Here is a 17,903-nt window from a genome sequence, read left to right as displayed (position 1 = left end):
CTAGCCTATATTGGCCAATGGGACTATTGAAGGTCTCCCGTGGGCACATTGAAAGGGCTGATTACATTCACTTAAGGATTTGATTAAGTACATCATTTCTTCAACAGTCAATTTGTCACCAAACATTATGGCAGATCTGCATGCTTTTGAATTTATACAGTCTATAATTACCTGTGGTAGCTGAACAACGTTCTGAAACCACCCTTCAGTTGCTAAATTTGAAATATTCACTTTCTTTTTATGATATTCTAAATCGAATAGGTGTTGAAGAAGACATGATTTTAAAAAATCGATGTCAGTACCGACTTTTTCAATCAATATGTGAGGTAAATGGGTAACAATGAGCTTGTGTTCTGCATTGGTAGCATAATTGATTCCTAATGATTCAAAATTCGATCCATAAGAGTTGAATAAATTTTTTTCTCTGTCAGAAGCAGTAAATGTTAAAGGTTTATTCAATTCAATGCCTAAGGTTTTGTCAAGTAGCATCAAAATAAAATCCTTGAATAATGCCTCAACTCGGATTCTTTCATCGCATGCATGCTGATCAACCACTAATATGGTTGGCAGTTTGGTTGAAGATACACTGTTAGATGCCGGCATTACAAGCAAAATAAATTTTCTGTCAACCTGGCTTATGATACGATAGTTGCCATCTATAAGGTCATTCTTGTCAATAATTGTTTCTTGTAGATCAAGGTCTCTAGCATTAGCATTCATAGATTTGTTATTTCCGGTATAGCATATACTTTGTAGGTTGAATTCATTTGCAGAAAACCTTTGGGTATCTGTGGATGCTAATTGATTAAAAGGAAATTTGGGAGTATGATTGCCATCAATGAAATCAATAGTAGACTTCAATGTTTCTCTCTTTAGACTTGGCTTAAGCACCGGTATGAAAGAAATATTTTGTTTCAAAGGAGGTCTCTCGCTTTTTTGACGTTTGGGACTTGGACTTGGGCTTGGTGATACCGATGGATCTCTAGTAACACATTCGTAACCTTGTGCCAGTAAGAAGCTCGAGAATACATTACGAAGCATATTTAGTATTAGCTTCATATGATTTGAGTAGTAGATACTTTTGGAAGGGTCTTGAAAAAGATCTTCAATTATAATTGGACACTGAATATTAATTATAAATACTGGAAAGCGTGAGAACGACTTGCTAGTATATTGTTTATTGGGAGAGACCTTGCTGGGAGATAAGCTTATATTGGATGCAGTAGATGTAAGCATTCCTCCAAAGTTAGCAGTAACAAATATTTTATTCAAATATTTGGAATCTTCATTAGAAATCAATAAAGGCCTTTGATTAACAAAAATGTATTGAAAAGCTTTGGACTGTGATGGAAATAAACCTATTATACCATCTAATTTATAGTCTTGAAAATTGGCCCGTACGGTTTCATATTCTGATAGTAGAGAATGACCATATATGGATTTGAAAATAGTTGCATATCGAGCTTGTAATTCAGATTCGTGACTTCTTTCGACATAAATTGTTTTCTGAAAGTCACCAGATGTCAGGTCAAGCTTAATGAGCGTTAATTTAACATTAGGCCTACCGATTAACGATTGAAGGATTACTTGTCTAACATCCTCCATTAACTTATGTTCCGGTATCTTAAGTATCTGACTTCTCCTTACCGGAACATTGGCAAAAAGACTTGTAGCAGTTACAATTGTCCCACTTTGTGAAATAGGGTCAAATTTGAAATGATTTTCAAGATAATTAGAAATTTCCTCTTCAAATTTATAAATGCATGCCAGTTGCTCTTGCTTTATCTCCTTCAATTTGAATACCTGGGAATTCGATGTATGCTTTGAAATTATTGATAAACGAGAAATACAACCAATCGAATGCAATGCTTCTCCTCTAAAACCAAAAGTTTCAATATCTTTCAAACTTTCTAGCAGGTCAATTTTCGAAGTAAAATATCTTTTACCCACCTTTTCTAATTCCTCAGGTCTCATTCCTCTACCATCGTCCTCAACACATACACTCAAAGACCGAAAATCAAGTTTAATTATTACCTCATTGGCATTGGCGTCTAAACTATTTTGTAATAACTCTCGTATTGCTGCTTGAAAAGAGCTTATGGTGATTTGTGATTGTAAACAGCTTAGCACAGATTCGGGTAATTTATGTATCGAACAATCTGTTTGTCTTATCAGCTTCATTTCAACATTATATAATGTCTTTTATACTTTCCATTGGCAAAATTTGCTTCTCGAAAAAACTCTGATAAGATAATAATCTTTTATTGATAATGAGCAGATAAAATTAAAAAAGGGTAGTCGATCATTATTCAATTTTTTAGCCTAAATTATTTATATCGAATGGGTTAATATCTTCAATGCTGTCGGTAGTAGTACTCAAGATTAATAATGAGAAGAATAATTTTGAAAGGCCAAATGAAGTATGTATAGAAAAATAAATGGTAAAAGAGTTAGATTGTCACAATCTTAAATACTAACCTTACAGGCGGATTGGAATGATGATAAGCAATTAAAGTTAGAAAATTACGTTCAGTCTATTGCTAGTGAAACAGGAAATGTAAATGATTTTTTTGAAAGAGTTGAATGGTCGTATTTAACAACTTACCTAAGTATGGGGAACCAACAATTTATACAAATGAAGGTAGATGAGATATACGAAGAACAATATGCAACAAAAGTAAATGAAAGCGGAGTAAATACAATCATAGACGGCTGGAAAAATAAGGATAACCCAATTTATAAGGAGGTTTCCCAATTAGTTGAAAATTTGAATATACAAGCGTTTAAGGTGAATGAAGAAAATGGTCTAAGTGAAGGTACTGATGAAATTCAAGCTCCAGTAAACGGTAACCCAGATCGGATGGATGGCAACTTATTAGAAGATAATATGGATGAGGATTCGTCCTTACCAGAGGGGGTATCTAACAAAAATGGAAAAGCATCAACTTCCCCTAAAATAGACTTCCCTAAACTTACTACAACTCAAAGGAGAATGTCTTTAGATCTTATGTACACAGTTCCTAGGTTTTCTACTGGAATACCAGATCAAATACCAGATTTAACTAAGAAGAGACCAAATTTAAGCAAACCAGCGTCAGCAACCACTACGAACATTAATGTTACAACTAAAACAGATATAATTACGAATTCAAACCAAAAGCAATTAATGGTTTCAAATAGTAATCGGTTTCAAAAGTTCCTGCGTAAAATTAAACTGAAAATTACTAGAAACGTAAATGAAGTTACATCATCCCCAAAAAGCCCTTTAATTGTTCAACTTGATGATACTTTGAAAGGCAAACCGGAAAATATTGTAGATGATTCTAAAAACGTTAACGGTAAACAAGGAAAAGACAGAAATCGTTATAAACTTTCGGGATTAGAAAAAGGAAGAAGACTTTCCTTGGTTGGAGAGAATTTACCATTGTACATTAGGCAACAGTTAGAGCCAAATTATTCTAATCAGAATCCTGTTCTTGAAAATTCATCATTTCAAGTAGACTCTGCATCTTCTCGATCTTTATCAAGAAGACAATCAAGAATGCATAATCTTTTAGAAAATTCACAATCTTTGTATTCCCAATCGAAAGATTTATCTTTGGTGGGTTCCGGGACAAATCAGGACGACAATACTATGCCAAATACGAGTGAAATTGAACGACTCAATGAAAACAACGACGAGACTGAAAATGGGTCTGATGACGATAAGGAATACATACTGCCTGATCTGTTGGCTCGATATTATGGCAGCGATGCCAATGAGGAAGACCTTATCACTAATATCAATGAAATAGAGGACGCTTTTGACTTTATAAACGTCAGGAGCTACGATGCATATGAAGACATGGAAGAAGAAGACGAGGAAGAAGAGGATGACGAGGATTATAATGAAGATGATGAATATCTTTTTAAAATATAGCGTTAGATCATAAATCTATAAATTCCTATTAATATTATTATAATTTTTTATGTTTACTTGTGAATTCTTTGATAGCACTAAGCGAATATTCATAAGTGAAGAGTGATATTGCACTAGTAGGAGCACTTTTTAAAATGCTAATACTGAACCCCTTGTAAAACCCAAAGATCCCTTCATTCTTAAGTATTGTTTTACATAATTGAATCGCCTTGATTGAATTTTGATCTATATCGCGAGTTTTCGATAACATTTGGATCCGCTTTCTTAGGGTGTCAAGTGGAAAGGTTAGTCCCTTCGCAGTGGCACCAGCTATAAAACCACAGAAACCTTCTAAAAATGGGATAACATCTTTATAATTATTTGAAAACTCACGAGCTAGTTCATACGACCAGAACATAAGACCCGTAGACGATGCTACAGAAAGTAAACCAGGGGTCAAGCCTTTGCAAAACCCCCCAATACCATGCATTTCATATATCAGTTTTATGGTGGACAGCATAGACAAAAAATGGGCTTCTGAATTAGCAGCTAATCTTGTTCTCAATAGATCAAACGGGTACGTGAAGAATGTGCTTGCTAAACCAGATCCGGACCCAGCAATTAATGAATGCGTAGAGTTGCTTATGGTAAAAAGATTACGGTTATTCTTTTCAAACTCCGATAATGCTTTGCTCAAAGCTGAATAAGAAGTAAACTGTATAGCACCATACAAAATGTACAATATTTCTGCAGGGACATTTCCCTTCCATAAAGCTTTGACACCTTCATTCTTACAAATACTAACAAAAGTTTTACTTGCACCTTTGTAAGTATCATATCCCTGTATCTGAAGCTGTAATCTTATCTTTATTGTATCCAATGGTGCAATTATTCCTCTATATCAATTGTTAGTATCTATCGTTCAATCTGATGATGCAAATTAACATACCTAGCTATAGCACCTGAAAGTGATCCAGCAATTAATGCTTCATAAGGAGAAACTTTAGAGCCCTTCTTTAAGTGGTTCTCCCTACCAGACGAGGTATCAGATGCAGCGTTCATTCATTTAGTTGTGATATAAAGTATGTACGGTTCAAGGTCCGATTCGATTTTTTCTTAAAAGCCTTGATATGTACTGTATATAATTTATAAACTGACTACTGTAGGACTGAAGTATACGGATAATACAACTGTAACTAGGTGTTATACTCGGCAAGGACGTCCTTCAAGACGTTGGGATACCACTTTGCAGAAACATCTTGATGGGATTTTATCCTATTTTTGAAAACTGCATGTCCCACGGGATATTTTCCTACTTCAGGACTGAATTGAAAGCCTACATCAACAGCCCAATTCAGGATTTTCTCGTCTCTTTCATCCTTCAAGTGAAGTACTTCTTTAGGAATACCTTTCGCCACAGTTTTGTGAGAATCAAGGTCAATTGTTTGAAAAAAAGGTATTGAAATTCTTGTTCCAGTTCCAGCCTTAGGAATCAATACTCTATGAATAGTGGCCTTGCAAACTCCTTGGGTAATAGCTTCCAAAGTCTGACCAGCATTAACAACCAATGCGTTTGGTATGTTATCAACAGTAACCCATTTTCCTTGGAAATTTTGCACTTGTAACGATTCCGAATGGGATGTGGGCTGATAGATATACGTCAAAAGGTCCGAATCTCTGTGCGGACCACATCCCTGTCCCGTCGATGGCATATCATCGAGTGCGTTCGATGATTCGTTTGATAGTTGATCGCTGTCGGGATATGCGATGATCTTCATTTTACATTGTTGACCTGGCTTGAAAAAGCCATCTAAGCTTGCTGCCTCCAATCCTATAGCCTCACAAACCAATTTTCTGAATACGGTACCCAACCTTGTCATCTTTGCTATATAATTGAGCACAACTGGCTTAAAATCTGGGGCATATTTTGCATCCGGCCACAAATTGGGACCTTCGATATTTCGGTATATAGGCTCTTCTGGTCCAGGAGAAGGGAGCTCTGTACCCAAATCAATCTGTTCTCTCCAGTCTGTGTGTAATGCTGTGACTTCGTTAGCCAATCTAGTATACCCCAAGAAATGGGGTGAGTTTATCATCTCGCATCCCAACTTCACTTCATCTGGAAGTTCAAAAAACCTTTCTGCTTGTTCTCGTATTTCCTCTAGCTCTTTTCTTGACGGTCCTTCTGTCTCGTAGTTGATGAGATGTAAGAATCCTACTTCGATCAATGCATGTCTTAAAATTTGTAAGAATTCTGGCTTAGTGTCAGAGTTGAACGCCAATTGTAGATCAATAACTGGAATTTGTTGAAAAGACATCTTACCTATATCCCTTATCCCCTTCTAATAGAAGCGTATGTCTTTGATCAAGGAATCAATGATATATATATATATATATTACAGTATGGTTCAATTATGGCGGACTTAATATTACGCAAGGACTGATGACTTCCTATATACAAGATATATTATTGGAACTATCCAGGGAATTGCAAATCAGATAAGATATCTGACATCTCAATGTGAAATTGTTAGCAGCATCCTAATTTCACGCCAAGTTACTATTGGGGTGCCAGTATATAGTACTATTTACGGTATTTGCGGCACGTTTATGGTGTCTCACTTTGGTGGAGAGATACAGTATTGACGAAAAAAACCGTAATAGAATGAAACCAGAATATATCACTATACATATCCTTATCTCTTTAGGATAACAAAATGTACCCAGTGTATATTATCTTCGATAAATGTGGTCATATAGCTGCAAAACACAAGTGAAAAATTGATTACATAGTATAGTTAAGGAAATTGGAATCGTCCGCGCTCGTTTTTAATTACGTCCAGAAAAATCTACTTTTTTGATTTCAACATTTTAATTAAATTTGTTAAGCTGGGATACTCTGAGTTGATAATTGACTATTAGATCATGTCTGAGTTGGTAAGTAATCCGGCTGTTCAAGCTGCTGATTTATTGGTACCTAAGCCGTTGATATCAAGGCCATATGTTTGGCCTTTTGCCATCATATATCCGGTATTTTTACAAGTCTACACTCAACACTACGACAAGTATATCGGAGGATCCGAGTGGACATTTGTGTATTTGATCGCTATTTGCTCGTTGAATATGTTATTCTGGTTGATGCCTCACTGGAATATTGATATCGATGGCAAATTCAATTATCTGTCTGTGAAGACCATTAGTGAAGCTACGCATATCAAGATTGTTCCTGCTCCAAACAGTGGAGTTGGTGAAATTTGTGAAATAGTTAGAGAACAATTCCATGATGGTGAAAAACAAGTCAGTTTCTTGCATCAGAAAAGACGTCACTTGTACCATCCTGAATTGGACCACTTTTCACCACCTGAATTCGTTTTTGACCAATCTCCAAAGTTGACTGTTTTCCAGAATTCGAAGGGTTTGAAGGGCGATTTAGAAAAAATGCAAAGAAATTTCGGTGAAAACAAGTTTGATATTCCAATTCCAACTTTCTTAGAGTTATTTAAGGAGCACGCAGTTGCCCCATTTTTTGTATTCCAAATCTTTTGTGTTGCATTATGGTGCATGGATGAACAATGGTACTACTCGTTATTCAGTTTGTTTATGTTGGTCTCTTTCGAAATGACTACAGTTTTTCAAAGAAGAACCACCATGTCTGAATTCCAAAGTATGGGTATCAAGCCTTATTCCATTTATGTCTACAGAGATCTTAAATGGAAGCAGTTGCAAACAACTGAATTATTACCAGGTGACTTGGTTTCCATTACTAGAACCAGCGAAGATGGTGCTCTTCCATGTGATTTACTTTTGGTTGATGGTTCCTGTATTGTCAACGAAGCTATGTTATCAGGTGAATCTACTCCATTATTGAAAGAATCTATCAAATTAAGACCATCTGATGAGGTTTTGAATATTGAAGGATTTGACAAGAACTCTTTATTACATGGTGGTACAATGGCGTTGCAAGTTACTAAGCCCGAAAGTCCTATTGTTCCTTTAGCTCCAGATAATGGTTCCTTAGCTATCGTGGCTAAGACTGGGTTTGAAACATCTCAAGGTTCTTTAGTGCGTATGATGATTTTCTCTAGTGAAAGAGTTTCTGTTGGTAATAAGGAAGCATTCTTCTTTATCTTATTCTTGTTAATTTTCGCTATTGCAGCTTCATGGTACGTTTGGGTTGAAGGTACTAAAATGGGTCGTATTCAATCTAAATTGATTTTGGACTGTATTATTGTTATCACTTCTGTTGTTCCACCTGAATTACCAATGGAATTGACTATGGCCGTCAATGCTTCTTTAGGCGCTTTACAAAAGTATTACATTTACTGTACTGAACCATTCAGAATTCCTTTGGCAGGTAGAATCGATGTTTGCTGTTTCGATAAGACCGGTACTTTAACTGCTGAAGATTTAGTGTTTGAGGGCTTAGCTGGCTTCCAACCAAATGATATTCATCATTTGTATTCTTGTTCTGAGGCTCCTGAAGCTGCCTCTTGGGTTTTAGGATCTGCTCACGCTCTTGTAAAATTAGATGATGGTGATGTTGTTGGTGATCCAATGGAACAAGCTACTTTAAAGGCAGCTCACTGGACTGTTGGCGCTAAGGACTCAGTTGAGAGAACAAAGGAAAATGGTAAAATCGAAAAAATTAAAATCATGCGTCGTTTCCAATTCTCTTCAGCTTTGAAAAGATCTTCATCGATCTCATCTGTTAATACTTTACAAAACCAATTATTGGTCTCTGCTAAAGGTGCTCCTGAAACTATCCGTCATATGTTGATTGATGCACCAGAAAATTATGAAGAAATTTATAAGTCGTTTACAAGATCAGGTTCTCGTGTTTTAGCCTTAGGTTACAAATATTTAGATCAAAGCGTCAAGGTTCTTAAGATTGATAGAAAAGATGTTGAATCAAGATTACATTTTGCTGGTTTTATTGTTTTCCATTGTCCTTTGAAAGATGATGCTGTTGAAACAATTAAAATGTTGAATGAATCATCTCACCGTTGTATTATGATTACTGGTGATAATCCATTGACAGCATGTCATGTTGCAAAGGAAGTTCAAATTACTGAAAAGGACGTATTGATTTTAGATGAACCTGAAGAGCATCATAATGTAAAAAGTGAAAACTTGGTTTGGAGAAATATTAATGAAACTGTTGTGATTCCATTCAACAGTGTAGATAAAATTGATATTAAGCTCTTTGAGAAATATGATATCTGTGTCACTGGTTATGCTTTAGGTCACTTATCCGAACATGACCAGATTTTGGAATTATTGAAACATACTTGGGTCTATGCTAGAGTTTCACCTGCACAAAAAGAATTTATCTTGACATCTTACAAAGAAGCTGGATATAGCACATTGATGTGTGGTGATGGTACTAATGATGTTGGTGCTTTGAAACAAGCCCATATTGGTGTTGCCTTATTGAATGGTACTGAAGCTGGTTTGAAAAAGATGGCTGAGAACAGAAGGGTTGAAGCAACTCAAAAGGTTTATGAGAAACAAGTTAAGTTGCTTGTTAGCTGGGGTAAACCTGCACCACCAGTTCCACCAATAATTGCCCATTTATACCCACCAGGTCCTCTGAATCCAAAATATTTGGAAGCTATGGAAAAGAAAGGTATTGAAATTACGGATGATATGAAAAAGGCTGTTGAAGCTGCTAATCAGACAGGTATAGTCGGTACACAATCGAAAGCAACCAATGATGGATTTGCAGAAACTGTTTTGGGTGCAATGAATGAAGCTGAAACCGGTGATGAAGTTCCAACTTTGAAATTAGGTGATGCATCAGTCGCTGCACCATTTACTTCAAAGTTGGCAAATGTTTCTACTGTGACTCATATAATTCGTCAAGGTCGTTGTGCATTGGTTTCTACTATTCAAATGTATAAGATTTTAGCGTTAAATTGTTTAATTTCAGCCTATTCGTTATCAGTTTTGTATTTAGCTGGTATTAAGTTTGGTGATGGTCAAGCAACTGTCTCAGGTATTTTGCTTTCTGTTTGTTTCTTGTCAATTTCTCGTGGTAAGCCAATTGAAAAGCTTTCTAAAGAAAGACCTCAAAATGGTATATTCAACATTTATATTATGGGATCGATCTTGGGTCAATTTGCAGTTCATATTGTTACATTGATCTATATTACTAGGGAAATTTATATTTTAGAACCAAGAGAACCTCAAGTTGATTTGGAAAAGGAATTTTCTCCATCCTTATTGAATACTGGTATGTTTTTGTTGCAATTGGCACAACAAGTTTCTACATTTGCTGTGAATTACCAAGGGTTACCATTTAGGGAAAGTATCAAGGATAATAAGGGTATGTATTACGGTTTATTAGGTGTCGCTGCCTTAGCTATTGCTGGCTCAACCGAATTCTTCCCTGAATTAAATGAGGCAATGAAATTCGTTAAAATGGATTCATTATTCAAAGTCAAATTAACAACATGTATTTTGTTAGACTTAGGAGTCACTTGGTCTATTGAATTAACTTTGAAGCATTTTTTCATGAATCACCATGCTGCTGATATTGCGGTAAGAGATTAGTTGTATCCAATGTATAGATTTTTAATATTTCAATTACAATGCTATATAGGCATGTAATCAATAAATTGTTCTTTTATTTTAATACTTTCAAATCGCTATCTCTATCTAATTCTATAACTTTGATTGCTGTGACACCTCCCCTTGATAGTATTTGTATTTTATCTGATCCCAATTTCTTCTCTAATAAGTACACTGCATCTTTAATTTCGCTTTGACTGGTGGGGTAATCAAGGCTATCCTCTATCATACTAATAAGTTTTGAAAGAGGGTAACTTTTGTATTGTTGTTTATCCTGGCTTCGATGTATATGAAAAAGAATATCATAAATTGGTACCAATTTGCACTGAATATACATATGGTATTTCATTTCAGGTGTATCTTTTACCTTTTGTTCATTCTTTAATTTTTCTTTCAATCTTATTCTTTCAAGCAATGAAAGTCCATTATTTTTCTCCTTTTCAGCATGTTCATCCTTTGACCTGAAAACGAATTTGGATGAATCATTTTTCATGCCATTTATTAACTCTGATTTCGAAACCTTTGTTGGAGACGAGGTGTTTGATTGTGGCTTATGTATCTTAGATGGCGATGCGTTATTTTGTTTCCTAACGATTTGTCCTATTGAAGGATACGTAATTTCTGAAGCATTTTTATTCATTGCTACCCAGGTATTTATATTCTTCAAAAACTGTTCCTTTCTTGAAGGTATGCATTGATTGAATGTATTTACTGGTATACTTTCAGGCAAAGAGAGTAAATATTCGCTGTGATCATTGTCCTTATTATTATATCTTATAGCATATGCATTTGGATATATTTGAAGTATGCATAATAAATCTTCAGTTGTAATTCTTCTTCCTATCAATCGGGCTGCTGAATCGAGAATTTTGTTTAAGCTTGGATCAATTGTATGATTTGAATAGTGCAAGTTTAGATTAGTTTCTATAGCTGTAAAGAACTTGATTAGATCCTGAAAGACTTCCTCTTTTATTACTTTATGATCTATTGCCATGAATCCTGATTGCTGTTCATATCTTTATCTTTAACGTCAACTCTATTGATGAGCATCGACCTAAATCAAACGCGTTTGAAAGATGAAAAAAAATTGGACGAGACAGGAATCGAACCAGTGACCTTCTGCTTGCAAGGCAGACGCGCTACCAACTACGCCACACGCCCCAATTTATATTTTCTGTTTTTCTTTGATTCATCATATCTACATTCTGGTTCTGATTGTTCTGCATAAGGCATATTAATATTGGTGATATTTATAAAATGTATACATATGATTTAATCTATTGGCCACCATTCTGGTTTAAACACTTTTATTCCAACATGCTTTACACCTCCTTCAAGGCATGGCAATTCAATTTTATATAAGTCAACATTTTCAATATCTGATAAGTTAGCTAAGACAAATCCCAAATTATCTTGTATAGAAAGTAATTTACCACTGGAAGCTGTCCTCCTACGTACTGGCTTCGAATTTGCAAACGGAGAAGATGATTGCTGTTCAGGTTCTGGAGGAGGCAGATCCTTCTTTTCAATTAATGGAGTTATCTCTAGTTTTGATAAAGTGGATGAATGTAAATCTTGTAATTCTCTAATAACAGGATCATTCGGATCTAAAGTTAAATACTCACTTTCGTCAAGTGCGGAGAGATTATCATCATTTATTTCAAAGAATTGGATTGGTACGATTCTCTTACGTATAATACCGTTATTATATGTTCTAATTGTAAGTTCCTGGCCCACATAACATCCTTTTTCTAATGATAACCCATTAGTAAGATCAAGGTTCATTTCAAAAGGTAACAATGAGCTTTCCTTTGGGCTATCTTGTGTTTCGAATAAACCGTTCATAAAACGTCTCCTAGTTATGCTTTCAGGTTTGAGTATTTCTGGTACAACAAAATTGTCTTTGAAAGATGATGAAAATAAGTCATCAACAGGAATTTTGTTGTCATCATCACCTATTTCCTTATCCATTAACACTTTAATCCCAAAGTTCGGAATTCTATTATCTATGGAAAATCCTAATATATTGCCTGCCAACTTTGGATTGAACAAAACTTCACTTTTAATAAATGAATTAGCATTGTTTAATGCATCCACGGGATCCCTTGACCGAAAGAATTCTTGCTGAATGAAATCCAAATATTCGTCAAATTCTGCAGTGTCATTGTAATAGTAATATGAATGCATGGATTTAATTGTTTCAATGCTTACTTTTGCACTGAGTTTATGCAACTTTAATAACATCTGTAACTGAGACGTAAATGACGAATCAATCTCAATCAAATAAGTTGGTTCACTTATCTGACCCTCAAAGGTCCCATTTAAGTTGTGAAATGGTTGTGAGTAGAGGAAACAATCAGTAACAACTCTTCCCTTCGATGACAAGAACATAGAATTCAATCCGTCTCTTCTTACGAATATATTATTATCGGGATCATATATATCTTCATGCATCAACCCCCAATTATCGTTTATATTTATAATTTCTGACAATTTAGCATGTCTATTTTCAGCTTCATCTATAGTATGTTGCTTCTTCTTGACTATATTTGGAAGAAATCTCGATGTAGACAAGCCATTCAAAAACTTTGTTGCATCTGGACCTTTAATTTGCAATAAGCTCCTATTCAAAGCACTTATACCTGATACCGGAATCTTCATAATGCCTTTCTAATCTAAAGAAGTAAATTACATTTTGCTTATAAATTTATTTAGAAATTTGGTTAATGATATTGAGTTACACACGCAAAGTTTGCAACCAATACGGAACCATATAAATAAAATGTTATTATAAGAATATATAATAGATATAAAATAACTAATGAACATCTGAAATATCCAACTCTCTGCCTATTAATTTCTTTGGCTTACTAGAATTTTCATTTGAACCTTCTGATGATGCATCCTCCATGCTTCCTGCAACAGAGGATGTCGACGAATAATCATCTTGTAACAGCAATCTGTCTCTGATCTCAGCAGACAAATTAAACTTTTGCTTGATATCACTAGGACTATTGTTATTAGTCATTGCTGCTTTATGAAGATTTGTCGAAGAATGTTGTTTCGAATTCAAGCTCGATAAGCTAGGTGGAGTACTGTTTAAGAACGACTCTTCTCTTGATAATTCATCCGATCTCATATCTAAGTCACCAAAATTGAAGTACCCATATCCCCCTAAAATATCGTAATCTTCTTTATAATCGTCCGATAAAGAGTTAGATCTACTAGAGCGGGATTGCACACTATCCCCATTTCCTTCAATGCTAACATTTTCTATTGGAATGCGTGTTTTTTCAACAGTCAATTCGATAGGATGTTTTGTCAGAGGGAGGGATTTGTTAATATTCTTAAGCTCATGCTCAATTCTAAGTCTTTGTAACTCCAGTTTTCTAGATTCTGAATCATTTATATTAATCAAGAAATTCGATTTTTGCTTAATAATCGATAAGAATTCCTTCATGACTCCTTTAAAAGTACGCAAAAACCTCTCTGTTTGTCTGAACTTTGAACTAACAGTAATGATGATTTTATCACCATGGATAACGTAACCAATCCCAAAACCTTGGTCCGCTGCAGGTGGAATACCAAACATGTGTAATGCTGGATTACCACAATTAGAAATCAATAATTCAGGAGAGGAAAGCTTTTCAATCGTGGGATTTGAGAGTAATGGAATATGTAGGTTTTTTATTTTCTTTATATCTGGAATCGGTTCCAAATCAGGCACATCAGCATTCAATTTGTTCAAAGTCTCGACTGCATGAGGTCTCCCTAAAACAGAGATGATTGCATTAAAATGTCTCTCAAAACCTTTACCATTCATAGCATTACGATATTGCTTAGTATGAACGCTACAACATTCTCTGAACAAGTCCCATTTCAATGAAGAATTTGAGTTTGTAATAAATAATTTAACCAACCTAGAAATATGATCGTTTTGAACTGGAATTAATTCAGTCCTCGAGTCTCTGAACTTTCTAGTGGTAATGGGTTCTAACGTATTTGCCATACTCCCATATAAAGTATAATTTGCAATCTGAAATGCAACTTGCAAAACTGAGTCTATACTGAGTTCGAATTTATTGACCAAATAGGTGTTCAATTTAAGAGTCAAGGTCTTGTATTCATGTTGGTGTATTAAGTCGGCTAATCTTGTTTCTGATAGCCTTATCAAATTCAAAAGTTCTGGGGTTCTGGTAATTATCAATCTTTCAGACTCTGGCTTCTTGATCGATCCATCTGCTGATACAAACCCAACATTATCATCAAACAATGTATACTCAGCTCCATTGATGTTTTTGGCTAATTTCAAAATAGAATCAGCATAGATGTCACTAATGAATCTTAAAATCGCTGTGCCATCTGTTGATGATGATTCCCAGACTACACCTGCAACTGAATTCTTAGTAACGACTAACTGTAACTTATCATACCACCTAGACGTACATGAACCGACTTGCATATTAGTTCCTTTCAACAACTCAGAGGTTCCATGTGCTATCACCGATGTCTTTTCTTGATCGGAATCTGGCAAATTAGGATCCAATACAACTATGAATAAGGCATTATCAATCAATTCTAAGTTTTTTTTGTTAGACTTATTCAATTCACTTCTGCTTATTTTCCAAATTGAAAATGATTGCGTAGTCAAAGATCCAATAGAATTGTTTATAGACTCAACTCTATCAATAGTATTAGAATTGTTGATTATCCCTTGAAAAATTATTGATAATTCATAATCACTGAACCAAATTTTATGCTTGGTCTTAGATTCCTTGTATTCCTCTTCGCTATACTCTGTCAACACTTCCAAGCAATAATACTGGTTGTTACAAATGATAACAATGTGTCTCGAATCATTGATATCATTAAACTTTTGTATAGTTGCACTTTGGTACGAATTTTCGTCTTCTGTGAGGGGCACTCTTGTTGTGCCAAATAATATATTATAACAGTTCATCGATAAGGGATTACCATTTTTAGGTGTCCTATCTGGTTGTAATGTATCATTACGAAGACTTGTTACAAATTTCAAAGACGAATTAACCAAATTGGCTGCTCTTTGACTTTGGTTAGGTGGATTAACAGTCTTCGCATACGGATCTTCTTCTAAAATTAAGTACGGGTTTCGAGGAAGAATATCTCCTCTTATTTCGCCATAAATCCCCGGGCTGGTTCCATTATTCACACAATTTAAGTAGCATGTGTTATTAGGATTTAAAGAAGCTGCCACCAAATGACGTTGAATCAAATTAATAACTTCATGACTGAGAAACTCACTCGATTCCTGGAGTAATTCGTTATATTCATCTACGCTCAATAATGGTTTCAATGTATTCAATAATTGGGTTGACGTGTTCGTTAACAGAGGAACTGGTAATCGAGGAAGACCCTCTTCATATTCATATGTGTATGTCATCTTGCTTGCTGAGGAATAATTGATTATTAACTGGAGAAATCATTAATTTATATACGAGCGAATCTATCTCCGAGCATCCCCACAATTTTGTTCCACGCATCATCACAAGTTCCTTGCTAAATTCTTGGAAGATTAACCCAACAAGTCTAACCAATCACTATATGACATATTATTTATATTGCCGTATTGTCTTCCGTGATCCTTCTTACATACTCATATTTGTAAACAATATAACCTATTTAAAGGTAGTCTATGCGTATGTATATAAATTGTAGAAGCGATTAGAGACATCCTAGGCTAAACAATTCTTTCAAAGCTATTATAGAGAGGTGTCATTTGTTGGAAAGTTTTCAATAGATGGTATAGAAGGTTTCTAGACCTATTGTAGTGCTTGGTAATGGTGTATACGATTTCTGTGTAAATTTGATTTGTATGGTTTCTAGACCAACTGGAGTTGGTTATTCCTTACTCACTATCGAGAGAAGTATGGATATTTAACTCCGTGTTATCGTTATTACAAGAGAATTTGATTTGACTAACAAAATACAACAGAACTTGGGACCGGTTGCGGATAGTCCTTTAAAATTGATAAAATGCGTCATTTAAATATAAAGAGTCGGTCTCATAAAGTCTAGCGCACTACAGTAGACACCGACGTTGGAAGTTATGTAAAATAATGCAATACATTCAATAAAAACGCCTCTATAATATGCAAAAGAAAACCAAACCCATACCCTAAAACAAAAAAAACCATATGATCAAGAAGTGAAATGCACCTTAATAAGCCCATGCAAAGTTATTTGGGCTGGATAAACCTCTTAATAAAGGTTGCATTATCCATGAAGGTATCATCTTGGTGTTGCTCTTGAATGGAATGGTCTGGATTATTTTCCGATTCATTGGCTTCGTCCATTAGAGGCTTAATGCAAAGCCAACCAGTTTCAGTCCTAAAATGTCTTGATAATGCATCCGAACGTGCAAATTTCTTCCCACAACCCCATTTCGTGGTTCCATCCTTGAGAAAACCTTCGCACTTGAAATTCTTTTCTCCAACATGCAATGATTCATGACGCTTCTTATCGTGCGAGCGGGCAAACGTCTTATCGCATACCGAGCACTTAAAAGGTTTTTCGTCCGAGTGAGTCTTCATATGTGATTTTAAATTGTATGGCTTCTGGAATACCTTGGAGCATTGACTACATGGGAAAGATTGAGTTGTGTCAACAATCTTCTGTTTGGATTTTCTTCTTCTTTTCAATGATGGCGAAATGGTGTAGCTGACTAATGATGAGTAGTCAATAGGTAAAGGCTGCTTGTCCTCCAATTTCGAAGCTAGTCTTGGCGGCGAATTCATTGGAATCATCTCACTATTATTATTCGAAAGTGGACTTACAGGATATCCCTTCGCTTGTGGTGACTGCGATGTATTGATCATTGGAGCATGACCATATTGGTATGGATGAAGCATATTTTGCGACGATACCACTGATGGTTGGTAGTACATGGGCGATACTATTCGTTGCGTCTGTTGCATCTGTTGTATCAGATGTGAACTAACCGGGTTGTGAGTCTGTATCTGGGGGTGGGAGTATTGTTGCAGTACAGATTGTTGTTGCATTTGCTGCCCCATCACTTGTTGGTTCGAATAGTAATAATCACCACTATTTGCCATCATCGATGGTTGGTTCTGGTATGGAACGTATATCGATGGAAGCTTGCTTTGCTCGTAATACTGACCCACATTTGAAGGTGTCTGGGGATAATTCGTGCTTGATGGATACATTTCAGGATAATAATTCATCATAACCCGACTGTTCATTTATGGTATGTATTTTGAATTGATGATATACTTCGTTCTGTTCTAGTTCATATGCCTTAATGTTAATACTCAAGCTAATAAATCAGGATATTAAAAATATATATATGTCAAAAATTTTAAATTTCGACATCTCGAATTGTCACAGCCACTGCTGCATACATAACTTTACTCTGAGAAACGCATTGTCTAGAAAACAA

At 35.3% G+C, this 17,903-nt stretch overlaps 9 protein-coding genes and 1 non-coding gene across 10 annotated transcripts; 2 read left to right on the top strand and 8 right to left on the bottom strand. All coding sequences in view use genetic code 12, as the record gives it.

Annotated features, from left to right (window-relative positions):
* On the bottom strand, positions 1–2,181 carry DEHA2E10472g (DEHA2E10472p; the record flags this gene model as incomplete). Its single annotated transcript, XM_459762.1, has 1 exon — positions 1–2,181. The coding sequence occupies one exon, from the start codon at positions 2,179–2,181 to the stop codon at positions 1–3; it is 2,181 nt and encodes a 726-aa protein (XP_459762.2).
* Positions 2,182–2,357: 176 nt separating this feature from the next.
* On the top strand, positions 2,358–3,919 carry DEHA2E10450g (DEHA2E10450p; the record flags this gene model as incomplete). Its single annotated transcript, XM_459761.1, has 2 exons — positions 2,358–2,420; positions 2,486–3,919. The coding sequence occupies 2 exons, from the start codon at positions 2,358–2,360 to the stop codon at positions 3,917–3,919; spliced, it is 1,497 nt and encodes a 498-aa protein (XP_459761.2).
* Positions 3,920–3,956: 37 nt separating this feature from the next.
* On the bottom strand, positions 3,957–4,960 carry DEHA2E10428g (DEHA2E10428p; the record flags this gene model as incomplete). Its single annotated transcript, XM_459760.2, has 2 exons — positions 3,957–4,794; positions 4,848–4,960. The coding sequence occupies 2 exons, from the start codon at positions 4,958–4,960 to the stop codon at positions 3,957–3,959; spliced, it is 951 nt and encodes a 316-aa protein (XP_459760.2).
* A 134-nt stretch (positions 4,961–5,094) lies between these two features.
* DEHA2E10406g (DEHA2E10406p) lies at positions 5,095–6,216 on the bottom strand (the record flags this gene model as incomplete). Its single annotated transcript, XM_459758.1, has 1 exon — positions 5,095–6,216. The coding sequence occupies one exon, from the start codon at positions 6,214–6,216 to the stop codon at positions 5,095–5,097; it is 1,122 nt and encodes a 373-aa protein (XP_459758.2).
* A 607-nt stretch (positions 6,217–6,823) lies between these two features.
* On the top strand, positions 6,824–10,450 carry DEHA2E10384g (DEHA2E10384p; the record flags this gene model as incomplete). The annotated part of the gene is made up of 1 exon (XM_002770415.1): positions 6,824–10,450. The coding sequence occupies one exon, from the start codon at positions 6,824–6,826 to the stop codon at positions 10,448–10,450; it is 3,627 nt and encodes a 1,208-aa protein (XP_002770461.1).
* A 73-nt stretch (positions 10,451–10,523) lies between these two features.
* On the bottom strand, positions 10,524–11,462 carry DEHA2E10362g (DEHA2E10362p; the record flags this gene model as incomplete). The annotated part of the gene is made up of 1 exon (XM_002770414.1): positions 10,524–11,462. One exon carries the CDS (start codon positions 11,460–11,462, stop codon positions 10,524–10,526), a length of 939 nt encoding a protein of 312 aa, XP_002770460.1.
* A 94-nt stretch (positions 11,463–11,556) lies between these two features.
* On the bottom strand, positions 11,557–11,629 carry DEHA2E10340r. The gene has a single exon. It is a non-coding gene; the product is annotated as a tRNA-Ala (tRNA).
* A 111-nt stretch (positions 11,630–11,740) lies between these two features.
* On the bottom strand, positions 11,741–13,129 carry DEHA2E10318g (DEHA2E10318p; the record flags this gene model as incomplete). The annotated part of the gene is made up of 1 exon (XM_459753.1): positions 11,741–13,129. The coding sequence occupies one exon, from the start codon at positions 13,127–13,129 to the stop codon at positions 11,741–11,743; it is 1,389 nt and encodes a 462-aa protein (XP_459753.2).
* Positions 13,130–13,286: 157 nt separating this feature from the next.
* Positions 13,287–15,887, bottom strand: DEHA2E10296g (DEHA2E10296p; the record flags this gene model as incomplete). The annotated part of the gene is made up of 1 exon (XM_459752.1): positions 13,287–15,887. The coding sequence occupies one exon, from the start codon at positions 15,885–15,887 to the stop codon at positions 13,287–13,289; it is 2,601 nt and encodes an 866-aa protein (XP_459752.2).
* A 796-nt stretch (positions 15,888–16,683) lies between these two features.
* On the bottom strand, positions 16,684–17,706 carry DEHA2E10274g (DEHA2E10274p; the record flags this gene model as incomplete). The annotated part of the gene is made up of 1 exon (XM_459751.1): positions 16,684–17,706. The coding sequence occupies one exon, from the start codon at positions 17,704–17,706 to the stop codon at positions 16,684–16,686; it is 1,023 nt and encodes a 340-aa protein (XP_459751.2).
* Between the last annotated feature and the right edge of the window lie 197 nt (positions 17,707–17,903).

Source organism: Debaryomyces hansenii, assembly GCF_000006445.2.
Source record: "Debaryomyces hansenii CBS767 chromosome E complete sequence".
Lineage (NCBI taxonomy): Eukaryota > Fungi > Ascomycota > Pichiomycetes > Serinales > Debaryomycetaceae > Debaryomyces > Debaryomyces hansenii.
Note: the sequence above shows the minus strand (reverse complement) of the source record. Positions and strands in the feature narration are given on the sequence as shown.